Source organism: Panulirus ornatus, chromosome 47 (assembly GCF_036320965.1).
Source record: "Panulirus ornatus isolate Po-2019 chromosome 47, ASM3632096v1, whole genome shotgun sequence".
NCBI lineage: Eukaryota > Metazoa > Arthropoda > Malacostraca > Decapoda > Palinuridae > Panulirus > Panulirus ornatus.
Window position 1 is genome coordinate 2013932 of NC_092270.1, and position 18647 is coordinate 2032578.

The window sequence follows — 18647 nt, forward strand, 5'->3', positions numbered from 1 at the left end:
AATGAGTCAACCGAGCTCTCTTGAAGTCACTGTTGTAACACGTGCTGATACTATAACCTATCTGGACTTACATAACCTTTCATCGTAATATGGTTCCAGTCCCCTCATATTCCGACCGAATTCCATATATATTTCAGCAGAGTTTTGGTGGTATCTGAACCTTTTACATAACGACCGTAATTCCATTTTTTATCTGAACATGCTAAACTTCTACCAATTCTCTTATGACAAATTAGTTCCTTTCAGTCCACAAAAACATTCCTTAAATGGCCACTTATACCGCATTTTGGTTAAGGTATTTAAGAATGTATCACCAGGTACACATGATCAGTGTAACTTACCGTGTCAGTGACTACATCACGAGAAATGTTGTTAATCGTCGATGTTGTATGTTATACCGTTCTACTCACACTAATTTTTTGTAAGATGGACCAGGGTTGGTTGGTTGGTTGGTCATTAAGGCCGTAAAGGTCATGTTATGACCACCACCCGTAAGATCATTAACGCCTTCTTCAGGTGTTAAGGATAATTCTAGACCCACATATACAATCACCATGTAAATGACACACAGGAACGAAGGTTAAAGAGAGAGAAAAAAAAAAGAAGAGTTTAGCTCTGGCCCAAATGATGGTCCGCATCCATATATGTCTCTCCTGAAGGACAAGAGTTGTGTCTAAACGGTTTTACGACGGATCAGCAACCTACAGATGGTCAGGCTTGTACAACTTAAACCCTTCTGTACAGCGAGACAGGATCCCCGGACTGAAGCAAGCCGTCTGCACAACAAGACAGAGCTACCTGTCCAAACAATGGAATGAAGGACACCATGATAACTGGACCGCTGTAACTCTATGATCCCTGTACTATCACAAACATTTCTGAAAAAATATGGTCTTTTTAATGTGTAAAATCCCCTGTGATCCCTTGGATTACCGAGGCAAACTAACCAGTCCCCACCACTGGAATCCATGAAAGATGTTATGGAAGCTGATAATGGTAATGGTATCACAGTTACAAAGACAACCTCCTCCCGTCTGCCAAACCATTTGTAGGAAAGGAAATCATCAGCAGCATCCTCTTTTTCTATGCTATATGCTATATTGTGGCAGTACCCAAACTCTCCATCCCGGCCAAATAACTCTTCCCGGCTGTATGAGAAAATGGTTCGTTTAGAGCGGGTTTCCACGGTTGATGTCTCCGCCTTGGTGAACAGTGTGAAGGTGAGGCGTTAGGTAAAGATGCGTTCGTGGTGATGCTAGAGGGAGGATCAAGTGTGGGTGATGACCATGAGCCACGCTGAACAGGACGTAAAACACACAGGGTCTGGAACGCCCGCCTCTGGCAAAGGTCAAGGAGCCACCCAAGGCCCTGGTTGGTACCATTACGTAAGAGAGACCACAGAGGCATCTGCCATCTTCCCCAGATGTGAAGGACGAGTGTAGAATCGTGGTTTGTTTACGGCACATGGAGATGAGGAACTTTATACTAATTCGTATGAATAGCCACCAGTGTGTGAAGATCAAGTCTTAGAACGTCTGATCTACGTTTTTTGTGAGCCAGTCTGCGTCCAGGCTACCTCACGTACTGGGAAGTTAACGCCTCTCTTGTTTACTGAGGAGATTCCAGGGATTCTTGTGATGCTCTTTCCACGTAGAATGTTTTTTCCTACCTTTACACCGCCCTCCAGGAATTTAATTATTTTTCCACTTAGTTGACAAATTCTATGCACATCTCTGACGAAATGTATACACATCAAAGTACACTGATGAGCTACATATGATAAGTGGTCTGTATCCGCCGCTCAAACAAGTGACACGATATCTGTTCAGCACCTGTCGTTTGAGAGGCAGAAGGTGTTATACAACCTCTATTTTTATATCTAATATAGCCATTACATTCGCCCTGTTATCATAGATTATATATAATTTACTATGAGTTTTCGGTCGATGTCTTTTCAATCCTTAAGGTCTTGTAGATATACACGTGAAGGTCCCATTGCCTAAGTGAGAACGTGACTGAATCTATGAACCTGTTCTGTTTTGCTTTCTCTCTCTCTCGTAGGTACGTCTATAACTTGTTTTTCACTTTACATTATGTATGTTCGGTCTTTCTTATCTTTATCTTTTGTTGTCTATTCAGAACATGTTTTTCCTGCGTTTAATTTCGGCGAGTTGGTAGAGGTCCATCCTTATGTTAAACATAATAGATGTTCATCCTTAAGGGACCAACCCATCATGAACGTTCATCATAGTTCAAGACTATCATTCATTTCGTTTGACAGGGAAAAAATAATTCGTGTACGTGAAGGTTTATTTGCGAGATATTCTTCAGTGTTGGCAGCTACAATCTCGTGAAAGAGGGAGGTAGTACTTGCCCGAGGCTCAGTAGGTGCTGGAGTGAGCGGTGGCGAAGGAGCGCGTAACGGGACAGAAGACCCGAGCTGCCTCGTCATAGATGCTGCCCGAGTCTTTGAGAATTGGCTGGCTGGAACTCTTCTGGTTCCAGGTGTGGATCACATAAGAGAACGGGTACCTCTGTAGGACAGGAAAGAACATAACGTACATCACCGTCCGTTTGTCCGGAAACTTTAAGGATATTGAGGACTGGAATGTTTCTTGGAAAGATCAATGTAAAGAAAATCACGCTGAAGAAACCTAAACCTGTATACACATCAGGTATTTTTTGGTCTCCTTGCGTGAGTGGACTCAAAGAGTTGCTGGAGAGAGTACAGAGGAGAGCGTCCAGGCCTGAACCAGACTGAAGAGGAACTGAGATGTGAGAACAGAAGGGTAAGAGGACACGTGATAACCACCTTTAACGATGATTATAAAAGTGACAATCGATTGCATTCCTTTAAAGTGTGAAAAAAAAAATGTACATAGTAATGTTCATTCGAAGCAACTAACCTGGGTAATTTTCCTGTAAGCCTGGGGAGTAAACAATGTCTTCCAGATGGTGGCTGGAACCGGGTAGAAGGCCTTGATGGGAAGGACCGTGACGCCCTGACACTGTGGGGTTCCGTCTAACACCTGTATCTTGTTGCCACACTTGTGCTTCAGCACAGCCGTGAAGGCTTGAGGACCGCTGGAACCCCACACACCTGACTGGCGAAGAGCAAAGTTTCGTGATATACAGACACCAGTTATGTTGACAGGGAAGAACAGTCATAAAAACGCCAAATGGGACACCCAAGTATGAGAAAGACTGGAGCAACAGAACGGACAGTCTGTGCTGGGGTAACCCATGGAAGGGCTTCTGTTAGCCTCCTCATCAGTTCAGAACAACAATACAGAAACGTTCCGAGATCTCTTCGTATTTCTATACACTGCGGAGACAACATTGGTGAACACTGGAAGTGCATACCTGGAAAGTCTCGGCCGCGTACTTCATGACTTCGAGCAGGACAGGGTGGTTGCGGGTGAAATGAAAGACTCCTGAGCCGAGGGTGGATCTCTCCTGCCAGCCGATGGCGTTGGTCAGGTTAGTCAAGGGCCTGATGCACACCACGTCACTATCCAGGTAGAACCCTCCCAGGTGCCACACTAGTCCAAGTCGCACTAGGTCAGCCAGGTTTATCTCCGGCCAATCTGACTCGTACAGATAAATGATTCATGCAGAACATAAATGGGAATTACCGTGTCCATTTATCCCACAACAAATCAAAACATTTGTCTTTTTCATTCATTCTTATTCCTTATTTTCAATGTTATGTAGTCATTTGTCACATCTGAATGTACTGGGCGATTTCTTTTTTTTTTTTTTTTCAGCGTATGAAGCCGATTCAGAAACATGATCACAGTCTATGTCCTTCACCACAGTGGATCAGATAGAACATGGAGCCATAACATCTCAGTATATCTGTCTGTAGTCATTTCACTCACCGGTATTCCTGCTCCACTCCCTGGAGGTGTAGAGGTTCATGAGTGGGGTGCCGGAAAAGACCTGCTGGAGGTTGGCGGTGACTGGTCGCAGGTTAGGGTACCGTTCGACCAGGCGAACAGCCAGACCATTCCGTAGGTTTAGCATGCCTGACGTCATCACGTACCACACCTGTGCCAGGGGGTTCTGCTGCGCCAGACTGGGGAACCCACAGGATCAGGGAAAGAGTGACAAGAGAAAATCAGCTTAAAACATGACCGAGTCAGTTTGAGATATGGAGAGAAAATCACCTTGTCACACCAGGTGTCGGAGTTCCAGGTAATATGAATCCAATCCAATCAAACCAAACCAATCTCTGGAGTTGCATTCTCTGCCAAAATTGCCTTAAACTTTTGTTATAGAGATACATTTGTTCATATGGCTATGAGAATAAGACACAGCAAATCAGCTTCGCTGACAAACACACCAGAATTCCAAGAGCTTCGTAGATATATGGTCACACCCGATGGTTTGGTTAGATGACGTTGGATTTTATAACGTTGAGTCCAGTTCTATAAAAGATTATCTTCCCGGTCAACTTTTGTTACGTGTATAACGCAGTGGTATCCTTCTCTATTGTTTTTTTTTTACAGTGAAACATAACAACCAAACTTGATAGTCACGTCAGTTCAAGATCACGTGTGTGTGTGTGTGTGTTTACATACCAGCGGTATCCATCCTTTAAAACATCCTTCAAATCACTTTAGCAATGGGAAAAGATATTCATTAACTTTACGAGACCTCGATTGCTTCACTTGTAATACTATTTTCAATAATAATATTAATAATAATAATAATAATAATAATAATAATAAGAAGAAGAAGAAGAAGAAGAAGAAGAAGAAGAAGAAGTATTGCAATAATTAGAATAACTACGCGTTAATGATATCAGTAATAATAATCTGGATAATCGTACAATAAGTCATATTAACGATAACAATAACTTATTAATCATGGTTGGTATTTACTAATCATTATGGCTGGTACAACACGAAGTGCGCTGTATTCCTCTCAAATCACTCCATGGGAAAGTTCGCTGCGTTCTTCAGTCATTTATTCCCGTTCACTGTACGGAACGCCTGAGGCCAAGCGTTCCCTGGACTATCATCACCGTTCCACCAACCGCCCACTGTACTCCCGAGCCCGTCAGCTGTGAATAAGACCATCTTAACTTTAGGGAACGCCTTGGGCGTTTAACGGCACATGAAGTGTTGTTACCTCCGCCTCTCCAACACCATGAACGAAAGTCGCTTTGAATCGAGGTTCGAGGAAGTAGGGAACGTCGGAGGGGCAATTTCGTGTGAGCTTACTGAACCATCCGGTAGGCGTCGACTCCCAGCTCATTACTGAGGATTACTCTAGCGCACCGAGTCAACCTCTTCCATTTATTGCATTATATAGCTGTAATTCCTAGAAAGGAAAAAAAAAAAATATTCGGTTCTTTTTTTCTACTTATGTCTTAATCCACACTTTATTATCTGCACATCCTCGTCATGTCACCACCTCCCACTGTTGTAGTCTCCAGTTTAGGCGGAAAGGATGGTCTCCCAGGGTCCAAGCCTAAGAGGAACAGAGAGCTGTGGAATACAGGTAACGGAAAACAGTTGTATGAAACCTTACAAATATGGGTTTGTCAACTTTCTCTTGATCTAATATTTCTTTTATATGTTATCCTCAATCATATATATATATATATATATATATATATATATATATATATATATATATATATATATATATATATATATATATTCCCTTCTTACGCTTCTAAAAGCATAGTTTCACGACTTCGATTATGGTTTGATAACGTAAGCTACTCTAGGAACTTATACATCCTTGATGTCTTAATTTCTGGTTTTCCATTGTCATGCTTCTCTAGTGAATGGTTTAGATGTTACTTTTAAGAGTCGTGTTCACCTGTGGTGTGCTAAAATATTTGTCACGCTACAGTACATGTTTGTCTTTTATTTTTTCAATGAAAAGGAAAGTTCAAGAACTACGCAGAGTCAAAACCACAGTAATGAACTACACTGCTTATAAAGAAAATCTTTTTCAACTTAATCTCAAGTCCAAAATGTGAACGTTAAGATTCACGAGACCAATCCCCCCCCATTGAGACGTAATTTTACTGTTAATGATCACACCGTGTATATGCGGTAGCTCATTTACCCCCAGGAAAACTGAAAATGGACTTCGTAATGGATGTTTACTATGGCCTGAGACCCGTAAAAAATCTCATATACTGTTAGACTCCGACGTAACGCTCTGTGCCTCAGGTGAGGCTTGGAGTTCACAGGATTATGTGACTTCCTCCTGGCGCGGTTCTGTGCGAGTACCCCGGGCCAGAGGCAGGGAGGCGGGGGACCGAGCTACCGTAACACACACACACACACACACACACATATATATATATATATATATATATATATATGATACGTTAAACGGAATGAGATGAGAAGCTTCAATAATGTTCCTTAAGGAATAATGAAATGGTGAGCATTCGGAGATGATAAGGAATGTAATTTTGATATTAAAGATAACAACAAATAGTAAGTTCACTATAAACAGCAGACCAGAAACTGTCAGCAGTCAAATAAGCTGTACGCCAGACACTGTCAGCTAACAGGGAATACTTATTCAATATGGAACTGGATCAGCTGTATGATTTCTATAACTCCGGACCATCTGTTTGGGTTATACGTGTCACTTATTCTGCACTTACACTCTGCACATACTTTAAAGAAACACTTGAGACAAAAGTATTTCACAGCCTAATTGATTCATGGCTTCATATCACGATCAACAGACTAAGTAATTGCAAGTCACATTTATCAAGTGACTGATAACCAAATGGACTGATTGCTTTCAGGATTAATCGACAGAGTCACAGAATGACTCACTAAATGATTATAAACTTTATTGATCAATATCTTGCTTGTCTTCAAGGTTATATAATTCAACCGACTTACTAAATCAACGACTGACTGATAACCAAACACTGATTAATTGTCTTCGGGCATATGTGACTGATTAATCGGTCAACCAAATGACTCAATTGATTTAACGATCCACTGAGTCAATGGATGATTGTCGCTTACCTCTCGACGGCGCACCAGGCCCTGTAAGAGGGCGTGATCGAGCAAGAACTCTCCACCAGGAACACATTCAACCCGCTCGTCCGAGTCATCATCTCTTCACTGCAGAAGATAAACACAGCTACATCATCAACACAGGAGAGAAATACAACCCTCAAAAATGGGGTGAAGCATAATGATACTGTCAACTTAAAAAGTGGGTGATGATAATCTTGATCTGGGGTAGATAAACACCCCCCCCCAAAAAAAAAATGGGGAGATAATGAGAAATAGTCAATGTTGAGGGCGATGCCATCTAGTGGCAGAATCAGTGAACCAACTAACTCTATAGTTCTGCGGTTAAAGGCAATGACCCTACAGGAATTATATAAAGGATGTATGTGTGTGTGTGTGTGTGTGTGTGTGTGTGTGTGTGTGTGTGTAAAGATATATTAATGTAAGTACAGTTGCTTGTATGTATGTGTATGCATATCTCTACCACCAGTCGTGAACCAACAATCCACACATGTGGTTCATTCATGCAAAATCCCGTTATGATCAGCGTGTGCGCTCGCTGCATGTAATGGCTCTCTGCTTAACACACAGTCGCTGAAATTTTCCACGACTTGATGATGTGTGACTTTGTTAACAATGGCGCTCTTGATGAAATCATGCCAAAAGTCAGGGAAGGATTAGCTCGTAGCGCAGGGAAACGTAGCGTTACGTCGGGTAAGTTTTATGAGTTACGTGTCTTTTTTGTTGTTGTTGTTGTTGTTGTTTTACGACGAGAGATTGTATATTTATGGACTAGAAGCCAGCAGCCCACGTGTGGGTAAGGCAGAGAGATAAGATGATCAACTGGACCAAAACGGCGACACTTTTACAGCTACTTATGGGTTGGCTGACTGCGCAACCGCGTCACTTACACTCCAGAGAGAGAGAGAGAGAGAGAGAGAGAGAGAGAGAGAGAGAGAGAGAGAGAGAGAGAGACTACCTTTCTACCTACTACGAGATCTGGCACATTAAGTAGGGGTAGCGCGTAGCGCAAGAAGATTCCGAGTGAAGAATTTAAAAAGCCATCTCTTATGTACTGGGCGCTACGTGTGGTAGGAAGAAGGCGTGCGTTTATGGATTGAGTGGCAGCAACCCATGAGGTCTGAGAGAGGAAGAATAGAAGACAACCTGGGCCAGGGAGGGGAACTTGACAGCTTACCGTAGCGTTGGATCACTGCGCCGCCGTCAGTAGCCCTCCCAGTACACAGGAGGGTAGCACGTACCTCCCGGGTCAACAGCCGAAGCCTGAGCCCCTCAGGTTGGTCGTACAGGTGATGGGTTATAACACACGTCACCAACATCACACTGGGGGAACTCACCTGAATATGTCGTTGAGTTGGAGGTGTTGATGACGGGGATCCTGTGACTGGGGGGCAAGCCGAGATGTGGTGAACCTCCTTTCCCTCCAGCCTCTCTTTGCTGCTGTTAGAGGTCACTGCCGTTCGTCGCCGACGTCCTGAAATGTCTAATAAAAGATTCAAGTGAACCAGTATATCCGAATGACGCTGCCGTGCCACATGCAATCACTTCCCTATCTTCATACGCAAAACTTCACTTAATTTCTCGCTTTAAGATGTCTACAGTAATAATACGGCGCGAACATGAAACAGTTTTCTAAAATAAATCTGCTCCCGGGGAAAAGAAGAAAAAGGTTAACAACTGACATCATATCCACTAGAGAGGCGAACTCAGGGTAGGATTCGACTTGTCGACTAATGATTACAATCTATGGCTTAAGGGAATGTTGGCCGAATGATCTTACGCTGAGTCACTCGATCTACCCCGGGGTAGCTCAAGGAGACACATGATTAGCGGGTGATTGACCTCCGCGTTCAGGATACAGTTCATCCATGTCGTGGTGTGGGTGACTTACCCATCCGTTAAAGACGCGGTCCATCTGGATGAGGCACGTATGGAGACATAAGATTCAAGACAGATGTTGGTAGGATGAGGAGTACGTGTCAACAGGTGCTGAACGTACTTAGGGTATATGTGTGCAGATGGATGATAGGTGTGGCTAGGTGAAAACAGGTGTTTTGAATATCTAGGGCAAGTGTCGGTAGGTATAGGGTAGAGTCAGATGGAGAAGAAACATTTGTCATCAAGCGTAGGGAAAACGTCAAAATGAAATGAGGTATCATCAAGGTCTCACAAGGCGGCCTTCCCATTTGTGTGGCAGGTGTGGAGAGGGTCAACAACTTACCGTCAGTGCTGGAGATACACAGGAAACACACCAGGACGATGCCAGCCGCTACTGCACGTAGCGTTTCAACGTTAGTCGAGATTCTCATCCTCTGGGCTCCGCTGACTGCGCAGTCTCGTCACTAAATATCATCATTTCCTAATGGTCAGAGTCTTAAGATGGTTTCATCATGAAGAAAAAAAATCATCGAAACAGTCAACATTTGTTGGTCATACACCCAACAGCAGTTTATCACGGCAAGGTTCTCGTCTGCCCCATCGCTGCACAGTTAGCCGCGCGAAAGATGAAACACAACTACTGCCTCCGTCAGACCTACGAGACTGGTTGGCCGGAGCTGCGCCAGAAAATCCCTCCAGCGGGCGAGCCATGGAAACCAACTCACCCCAGACACTTCAGGCAGCACCGCGGTGAGAACAAGCAGTGTACATAAGGCAATTCAGTAGCGTAGTAAGGGTTGGGTGCAGGAAGAGACAATTTGATCCCAGAAGCAGGGGTTCCGACCGTCGTATTAAAACCTAGTTCGTCCAGGATCTACGCAGCTGCTCCCATAAACAAATGGGAATTGTTTACATTTGACCTGCGTAGGGTAGGTAATGTTTGGATTATCCCCCCCCCCCCACTCTTTTTTTTCTTTTGAAAGAGAGAGAGGCGGGTGCGAAAGTTATGCTTTCTTCCAAGTGCTGGGCACCCACACTGTGCCACTTAAATAATCTCAAAGCTTCTAAAGTAGTGCTCGGAAGCATTTCCAAGGCCATACATATAGATCTCCCTGGTGTATCGGTTGGCGTATCTCATCGTATTCACGAGACTCCCAGGATCGAATCTTGTTCAAGGCAGTGGATCCTCAGTGAACCCATCTGTCCTTCCTTCCCATTTTCCGCGTGCGCGAGGTAGCGTCAAGAACAGATGGCAGAGCCTTAGAGGAAAAACAATCCTCACATTGGAAAGAAATACAGGAGGGGAGGATTTTCAGCCTCATGCTCCTCTTCCTCTTAGTTGCCTTCTACAACACGCAGAAGATACCAGGGCAGTATTCTCTCCCCGTTCCGTCTCAGCTACCATAAAAGGAAGGTAAAACTCGTATGTAAGCATACACAATGTTGCACAGGAACATGAAAGACATACATTTACATATGCTACACACAGCTTACCTCTCCTCTATACCACCAAAGAAGAGTACAATTTAGTTCATAACAAAATAATCCATGACAACCTTTTCTATACCAACCTACAGAAAGACGACCTTGATCCAAAGCAAGGGAAAAAATGGGAAAGCTTCTTATATTTATTATAAACGTCTAGATTCTACACAGATTGATCTTGTAAGGTCATCTTGAGCTAATTTCATCCTGTTCAGAGACACCATGAATAAACATCATCATCTAAAACATTTACATATTCTTATCTTTTTTGACAGTGATGCCTCCTACTCAAGTAGAGAGCAATATTTTCTCTGGTCCTGTACGATAGCGTAGATCAGTCACCGGCAACGCCGACTTGGTGTGGCGACGATTCGCCGTAACGGAAGGAAGACGTACTATTAGGCGACAGCTGGACGCCACTTCGCGAGCTAGCAACAGGTACGTGTTTACAACCTTCCTGCGGGTTCTGTCTGTTGTTAAGATGAGCGAAGTGTAAGGTGTCATTAAATATAGATTAAGGTCACTGAAATTGCCATCATCATGTAAATATGAACTTTGTACCGCCTTGTAGTGATCCTATTTCACCGAGTGAATTGTGCAGACTAGTCATACCGGCCGGAGATATTGAGACAAATTCTAATTTGGTTTTGAAAAGTGAATTTGACATATAAGCACCGGAAGGCTAAGCTTTGTAGTGTTATCCGTAGGCGATAAAAGCCGAGGAGTTCCATGGAAAGAGAAAACTTACGTAAGTCTTCGGAAAATTGATGGTGAATCGCTGATGATCACCTTGATCACCTCGGTATGTGTGGGATGTCGAGCCAGGTAAATCGAGAATAAATCAGCGCACGCGAGAGAAGGAGGGATTCGTAATCGCTCAGCATGAATTGACAGCGCGAGTCGCATGCTAAATATTTGTTTAAATGGTGTAGAGGATTTTTCTGCTGTTTTGTCTGGCCGAAATATCTGATGTGAGGTCAGGTGTGGAAGTATCAGTCACGTTATGTAAATGTGGAGCCGTTCCAACTATATCTTGCCAGTCAGGGTGCTCAGTGCTTGTCAATCTTCACTGTATAATACCTAGAAACATTCATGAACTGAGGTATGACTTTTCTCTAACGCCCCATAACAAACCTGAAATACCTGCAGTGTCTCAGAAAGCAATGCAAAAAAAAAAAAAAATCGAATACTTTAGTGTAGTACACAAATATCGTTCTTATGTCCCTGTTGTCATGGTCATAACATCTGCTGGTGAGGGAGTCGTGGGGTCCGTGTACCTCGCTCCTCCGGGAACCTTATATAAGCCTTTACACGATTTTGTTGACGTTTTAAAGCCACTGGAAGCAGCACCAAGAGCATATTGAGTGGTAAACTTGTCCCAGACAGTCATAAGGAGAGAAGCATGAAGGATGAAAGGAATAAATGAAGAACAGGTGAGAAGGGAGGATGCGTTCGACCATGTTGGTCTTGCCAAATTACGAAGCGTGCGTGAGGCTACTTGGACCATAACCATACGTAACTGTCAAAAAAAAAAGTACCCATAATGAGACGGTGGAGTTTATACCGTTGTGATTTTTGTACGAGAATAAGTGTTCTGGCTGGATATAACCATGGTCATTCACAAGCTGCTGATGGAGGTGTGAAGTGCAATCAGGAAGAGCTGACCATTCTTTAAAACAGTTTACGCGCCTCTCGTCCGAATGGAAAGACAATAATGTGTTAAGATTCGGGATACAGGTGAAGACAAACATCTCTAGTGTAAGATTCATACCTTTCCGTCAGCTCTTGGCGTCAGCGGGGGGGAGGAGCGGCGATGAAAGTGACCAAAAGGACGTTGGTGTTGCGTGCGACTGCTGGGATCGTACTGGTGTGTCTTCTCTATAACTCCAACTGGCAAGGTGAGTTGTTTACACCCTTCACGTTTGCAAACACCTACTCCCATAGTTCCTGAAACATAACCCGTATCTACACCTAACATGGGGCCCAATTTATTTTATCCATTGCACGTCTTTCATCATATTAAATATTCGGGCCCCGATACTTTAAAGCTTTCTTCACTCCATCCTTCCATCATCTGTTACATGAAGCCTCCCTGTCCATCTTTCTTTACTCAACGTCTCCATATGTCCGAACCAGATCAGCACACCCATGTCATCTTGGTCATACTGCACTTACTGCCATATCTCTCTCCGACATTGTCATTCCTTAAATGTCAATCAGTTTCGCACTAAATAAAGTCCTTAGGCATTTAATTCCAACACCTACCTACTTTCCTTTGATTTCAAGACCCAAGACATATCCATAAAACGCTTTCGAGACTACTAGACCCTCAGATAAACATCTTTGCCCTTTAAATACGCTGAGCTCTCCTTCCACACACTCCGTAGTGCATCCAAGATCTTAGCAGCTACAGTGTGACTCTCTCCAGCTCCCATGGTTCCATCCACTACCACGCTCACTTCCAGTTATCTTAAGACTTCATTTCCCTTACGTCTTCCCCATTCAAAGTAACAAAATCTCTCTGTCCATCCCTTCTGCTGCTCCTCATTACGTTACTTTTGTCCATAGTAATTCTTAATTTCCTCCCTTCACACTCCTCAAAACACTGACACGGATTTTGGAGTTTCCGGAACTACCACAAGGACAGTGTCATCTGCAAACAGCAACTGGCCTCCATCTCGCCTCTTACTCGAACACACGACTTACTCTGCCGGTAGAAAAAAAAAAAATCTTACTGTGTTTAGTAGCTTTCTTTGTCCCACCATATATTTGGAACACCCTTCACACGGCATCTCTGTCATCTGTATTATACTCTTTCTCCAGATCCATAAATCCCACACAAATCCCTCTCTATCTCCCATAATTTTTTTTTACCAGTAAACACCTGATCAACACATCCAGTGCCACCCCCCTAGGTCACATTACTCCCCTAATCAGATGCTGTGTGCATGCTACTACCCTCTCGGTCACCAAACCTCATACACCAATATTCAACAGACTTACTCCTGTAGTTGGAACATTAATATTTTGTCTCTTTCACGCTTATAACTTGGGCACTATGCATACATTTTGCTCGTCATTTTGGCACCTCGAGTCAGGTCATATAAAACACTGAACGCTGTGCTTAACCAATTACTAACATCCTCATCCCGGGTTTTTAGGAACTCGGTTGCATTCCCATCCACTCCTGCCGCTTTGCCACACTTTCTCTTATGTGTGGCTTGTACGACCTCATCTCTTTTCACCAATATCCATGTCATCACATACCAGATACACCACATCCGCCTCCTTTTAGAGTACCACATTTAGCAATCCTTTGATATACCCACTCCGTCTCTATATATTCAAACCGAAAAATTTAGAAACGTAATCTGAAATTCTTCAGGATGGGAGCCACTTCACTGTCGAGAGGGAAGCAGTAGGTGGTGCTCACGCTTCAGGTCAGGCTTGACCATCCCTCTAACACCCACCAACACCTCCTCCCTCACCCTCAGAGGCAATTCCAACTACTACATGAAGAACGGGGCCGTGTGGAAGGGAACACTTTACTGTCCATCTCTCGTTGAAGCGGATCCGTTATCGTACCTCAGGCTCACAGACTTCTTCAGGTACGTTCTTTGGATGGAGCATGGAATCTAATCCGACAAACGAAAATGTTTCAAAAGAGCTCATCCCGTAATTTAGTGAAGGGCATTTCTGATATTTTAGAAAATAAAACTTGAATTACAAAGTGTATCTCTTGAAAACATTCCATGTCCTCAAATGGTCAACAGTGAGGAGAGTGAGTGGAGGAAGGACGCAAGCAACATCTTGCTGGCGGAGACTTCGTGCAAGAACAATCCCACTTATCGGGAGTGGTGCGCAGTGGAGAGGTAAGGAGAGCAAACTATAACTTCTGTAGTGTATCATTTTACCGGGAAATAAGCGCAGTTAAGAAGTAAGAAAGGCACACGATGCTGTCCTGTAACATAAAGAAAGGCAACGAGGCTGTCATATAAAATAGAATAGGTCATGTTATCTCTGTTCCGGTGGGTTCCCCAGCCTGGCGAGGCAAAACCCCATGGCACGGGTGTGGTACGTGATGACGTCACGTGTATTAAGCCTCCGGAACGGTCTGGCTGTTCGCCTGGTCGAACGATACCCTAACCTGCGACCAGTCACCGCCAACCTCCAGCAGGTCTTCTCCGGCACCCCACTCATGAACCTCTACACCTCCAGGGAGTGGAACAGGAACACCAGTAAGTATCAATAATTCAAGCTCAAACGTTGGTAAGTAAACATTAAGTACTAATGATTTTGAGATGAGAATATCTGGTATAGTTAACACTTAACAAAGAGAAGTGTGACTTAATGACACAAGATGTTGTTTCTCTTACTGTAAACTTTACATTTCCTGTTGTGTTGCTCTGGTTAGCATGGCCAGCAGTGAGCTTGAGCAACATGGCTCGGCTGGCGTTGGTGTGGCACGTCGGCGGCTTCTACAGCGACACTGACGTGGTGTGCATCGCACCGGTCACAGCGCTACGCAACGTTGTAGGTCTATACGATGACGCTCACGTCAACAATGCTGCCTTCCACTTCGACCGCCACAAGTCCTTCCTTCATGCAGCTATGACCTACATCAGCGTGAACTTTCGCGTAAGAATGTTTGTGACGTTTTTAACGAGGAAAAAACATGGTATTGAACTGCAAGAGCTGAGGCCTCTTTTTTCCACTCCCGTCCTGTCTTCTCCCCTCTCACTCTCGGGAACTGAGCCAGTCTTCGATCAACGGAGAACTAAAACCTTCATTCATTCGTCTCTTCCCAGAGCTGAGAACTACTTTCTTCCTCCACTGTCCTGCAGTATAAAACCTGCTTTTATACACTTTATATTCGTTAGAACGAAACATTTACACCCTATAATTTGGAAGCTATTATCTTCGCAACACCACTTTTACTTGAGAAATAAGACTCACCACGATCCATCCCTTAGTATCTTCGAGTTAACAAAGTAACTCGCTGTTTAGAGAGTTTGCATGTATTTAGGGATATTAACTTACCAAGAGCTGAAATATTTCTTTCCACACTGAAGTCAAATAAATTTCTAAGAGCAGTTGCTACGATTGTATAAACGATTTATTCTACCTTGTATAGGATACTGCTCTCACATCTGGGAGAGGTTCTACCTTCATATACTGTGAGAGTGTAATTACAGCAATCTGGCTGATCAACTCTCCTAATCTAATCGCAATACTTGATCCACTTGCTATAGTTTCTTCTCTCTCTTCAAGAGATAATACTTTGGTTTCTACTCCACCAAAGTGGTTTCCACCGTGTCCTCCCAATGTTCGCTGGTCCAAGTAACACTTTACAAGCCACCGCGCCACTTGGATATTGTGGGACCCAGCAATTGAGGGGGTGGGTCGATGTGATGTTCCCTTCCCTACCGCTATGCTATGACCTTTCCCTTTTCAAAAGACATGTTTTTCCACTTAAAATTCTAAGCTTCTCTCTACCTTTTTATTTGTTTAATTCCAGTCACGGACAAAAGTTCTATGTGATTCTAAGCCTAAAATTAAACTTTAAAAAGTTTGATTTTAGGCTTAGGATCACATAGAACGTTTGACCATGACTGGAGCCATTGACAGTTAAAAGTTTCTCCCCCCATTTTCTTTTTTTTTTTCTGTAAGATTCAGTTAATTCTTCCTTCTCCTCGGCAGCCGGACATCTGGGGTGTGAACGGACCCAAGGCCTTAACCAACGTGTTGACGTCCGCCTGTGGGGCGGACCAGGTAGCCACAGAAAACGAGTGTATGGGAGTACGCATCCTCAACAAGCAGGCTTTCTATCCACTGTCTCTTCCTATGTGGGACAGTGTTTTCCGCCCCTTGCCCATATTTAACATAAACAGGGTATGTGTTCACTTAACATGATCTTATAAATTAGTGCGAACCCTGGGAAATATAACGAGCCTTGAGACTGAGTTGGTTTTGTAAAGCGTGATAACCTAGTCGTTATTCTGCACCTTTAGCATGGCATATGTAACCAAAAACGTTCATTTATGAGTCTTGGTGATGCAGGGTGTCAAGATCGAGCCCTGGGTTATAAAGGGTGTATTGATAGAATCGTTTGTGATAAGGAACGTGTTCACATCAAACCCAAGGTGATACTACTTATGTTTATGTAAGATACATGTGTATCCGTAACGTTAATATGCTGAGAGATTAGCGATAAACTACTCTGTGTCAGTCACTAGTATTAAATTCTTCATAGTATTCTAAATCAGTCTTAACGTTTATTTTGTGGTGACTTCACTGAAGTCATAAGTACATGAGCCATTTAGAATATGATCAAACCCATAGCACAATTTTTAGACCTGTACAAATGTTCAACATCCTCCTATTTCCATTTGACAGACTTTCTCAAAATCATACTTGATCCACATGTGGAACAAGTACAGCTACCAGCAGCCCATCGTCAAGGGTTCAGGCAGTATTTATGATGTAGCAGCCAAGACCTTCTGCCCCGTCACCTGGGAAGCTGCCACTGTACTGTACTGAGCCTCCGGGACCCCTACTGAACAGGTTGCTCACACACCAATCCTCTAGCTGCCTGCCGTCAGCCTCCAAGCAACGCTCCATCACCTGGATTGTTTCTTTACCCTCTAACAAGGGAAACTCATACGAAATGCCAAAAGTAATCTGTTACTTAACCTTAACATTCTTACGACAGCAGTGTCAAGATACCGACTGAAGACTGACGAAACAATTCTAAACCTTGAGAGTGTTTCCGAAGATCCTAGTTTTCTTGTCAACTGAGTTAATGCCAACATTTTGCCATTTCTTCTTTTATTACCTACGTGTATCCATTTAAAATTATGGTTACTAGATCTTACATAAACTTGGAAATTTATGGAAAAGGGGTGATCTAATATAGTTTCATATGTAAACAATCCTACAAAATATTACATACAGATTTGTCCAAAGCCTGTCTGTTCCTAAGTTACCATTATGGAAATACTAAGGCGAAAATCACGAATTGATAACAGGGTAAATATAGATTATTAAGTTTAGTATATAAGAAACATATGTTTTCGTAAGAACAGAAAGCTTAAGAGTTTCACAGCTTCCTTCATTTTATCAACCTTATCAATTTTTTTTTTTACTTCAGTAGTTATTCAAGGTTTTGAAACTTCCGGAAGGCTATCTGCTTCTTATGTAATGAGCATAATACATTATTCTTCTATCTGTAATTTTACGAGATATAAACAATAAAGAGACTCACTCTCAAGACTGAAGATGTTCAGGTTATTTCCAATGATGGCAATATCATGAAGCTGATGTCCTTAATAAACATGGCAGTCGACAGGTTTCTCAGCGGTATGGCTCTTCATGCACAGCAAAACTTGCAATAAGCTCTCATCTCTCGTGTTCTTGATTTATTTCTACTAACTCTCTCACTTCCATGAAGTTATTCGCTGTGTCGCTGTTCACCATTATCAAGGACAGTTTCGTTAACACCTGAAATTCCTGGTCAGAATGATCTTAAACCTGTAGTAGAGGTTGATGAATCATCAGTAGCACGACTGAAGTTTGTTTCGTTTTTGTCCCTGCCAGCCACCTGCAGGCGTTCCTCTCTACTGGTGAAATAAGGCAACAGGTCAGAGGTCACGACCCATGAATCCAGTAGTAACCCTAACCGGATTTGGTCCGCATGTAGAGTACATATTAAATGATCTGGCAGTACCTTAAGGCGAGATACGTAGATGATAATTTCTCCTGTTTTATGATGAGTAAACGAAGACATTTAAAGATATGTATATGTCTGCAGACAGGAGTCATGCAAGACGCAAAAATTAGAAATTATAAAGATAGGGCACAAGTGACATCAGAGACCAGTCATAGAAGTGTGGGAAAGAAAATCAGTTTGGATCTAATCAAACGAATCCACTATCAAGTTGATACTGATTAAAAGTTAACTATTATTTTAATCGCTGAATTAATCAGCACTAATACCGATCACAGAATACCATGGACGCAGAGTTTTGTCAGATTCCAAAGATTTCTGTTTTACATCATAAAATAGTCACTTTCAAAATTTAATAGGATAACACAAAAGCAGTAATAGACTGATATCTGAATCATGAAGCTCAAATAATGCAAATGTGGGAAATTCAACTTGTTATAATTCTACCATAAGGCAATGTTATTTAGTTACCTAGCCTCGTTAATGGGCAAGTCATACCTTAGGGCAGGTGTTAGGTCTTTGTCAAGAGA

At 42.9% G+C, this 18647-nt stretch overlaps 2 protein-coding genes across 3 annotated transcripts; one reads left to right on the top strand and one right to left on the bottom strand.

Moving 5' to 3' along the window:
• Positions 1 to 2292: 2292 nt before the first annotated feature.
• On the bottom strand, positions 2293 to 18590 carry LOC139763426 (lactosylceramide 4-alpha-galactosyltransferase-like). Of its 2 annotated transcripts, none has more exons than XM_071689455.1 (7): positions 17656 to 18590; positions 8366 to 8511; positions 7017 to 7115; positions 3882 to 4078; positions 3364 to 3587; positions 2907 to 3104; positions 2293 to 2534 (listed from the first exon to the last, which is right to left on the bottom strand). In XM_071689455.1, the coding sequence occupies exons 3-7, from the start codon at positions 7106 to 7108 to the stop codon at positions 2382 to 2384; spliced, it is 864 nt and encodes a 287-aa protein (XP_071545556.1). In that variant the 5' UTR covers positions 7109 to 7115; positions 8366 to 8511; positions 17656 to 18590; the 3' UTR covers positions 2293 to 2381. The 2 variants fall into 2 exon arrangements, with proteins under 2 accessions (XP_071545556.1, XP_071545555.1); XM_071689454.1 differs by lacking the exon at positions 17656 to 18590 and adding an exon at positions 9250 to 9553.
• Positions 10686 to 17668, top strand: LOC139763425 (lactosylceramide 4-alpha-galactosyltransferase-like). Its single transcript, XM_071689453.1, has 8 exons — positions 10686 to 10829; positions 12174 to 12289; positions 13777 to 13999; positions 14165 to 14263; positions 14433 to 14629; positions 14806 to 15029; positions 16092 to 16283; positions 16788 to 17668. Exons 2-8 carry the CDS (start codon positions 12205 to 12207, stop codon positions 16929 to 16931), a joined length of 1164 nt encoding a protein of 387 aa, XP_071545554.1. The 5' UTR covers positions 10686 to 10829; positions 12174 to 12204; the 3' UTR covers positions 16932 to 17668.
• Positions 18591 to 18647: the final 57 nt, after the last annotated feature.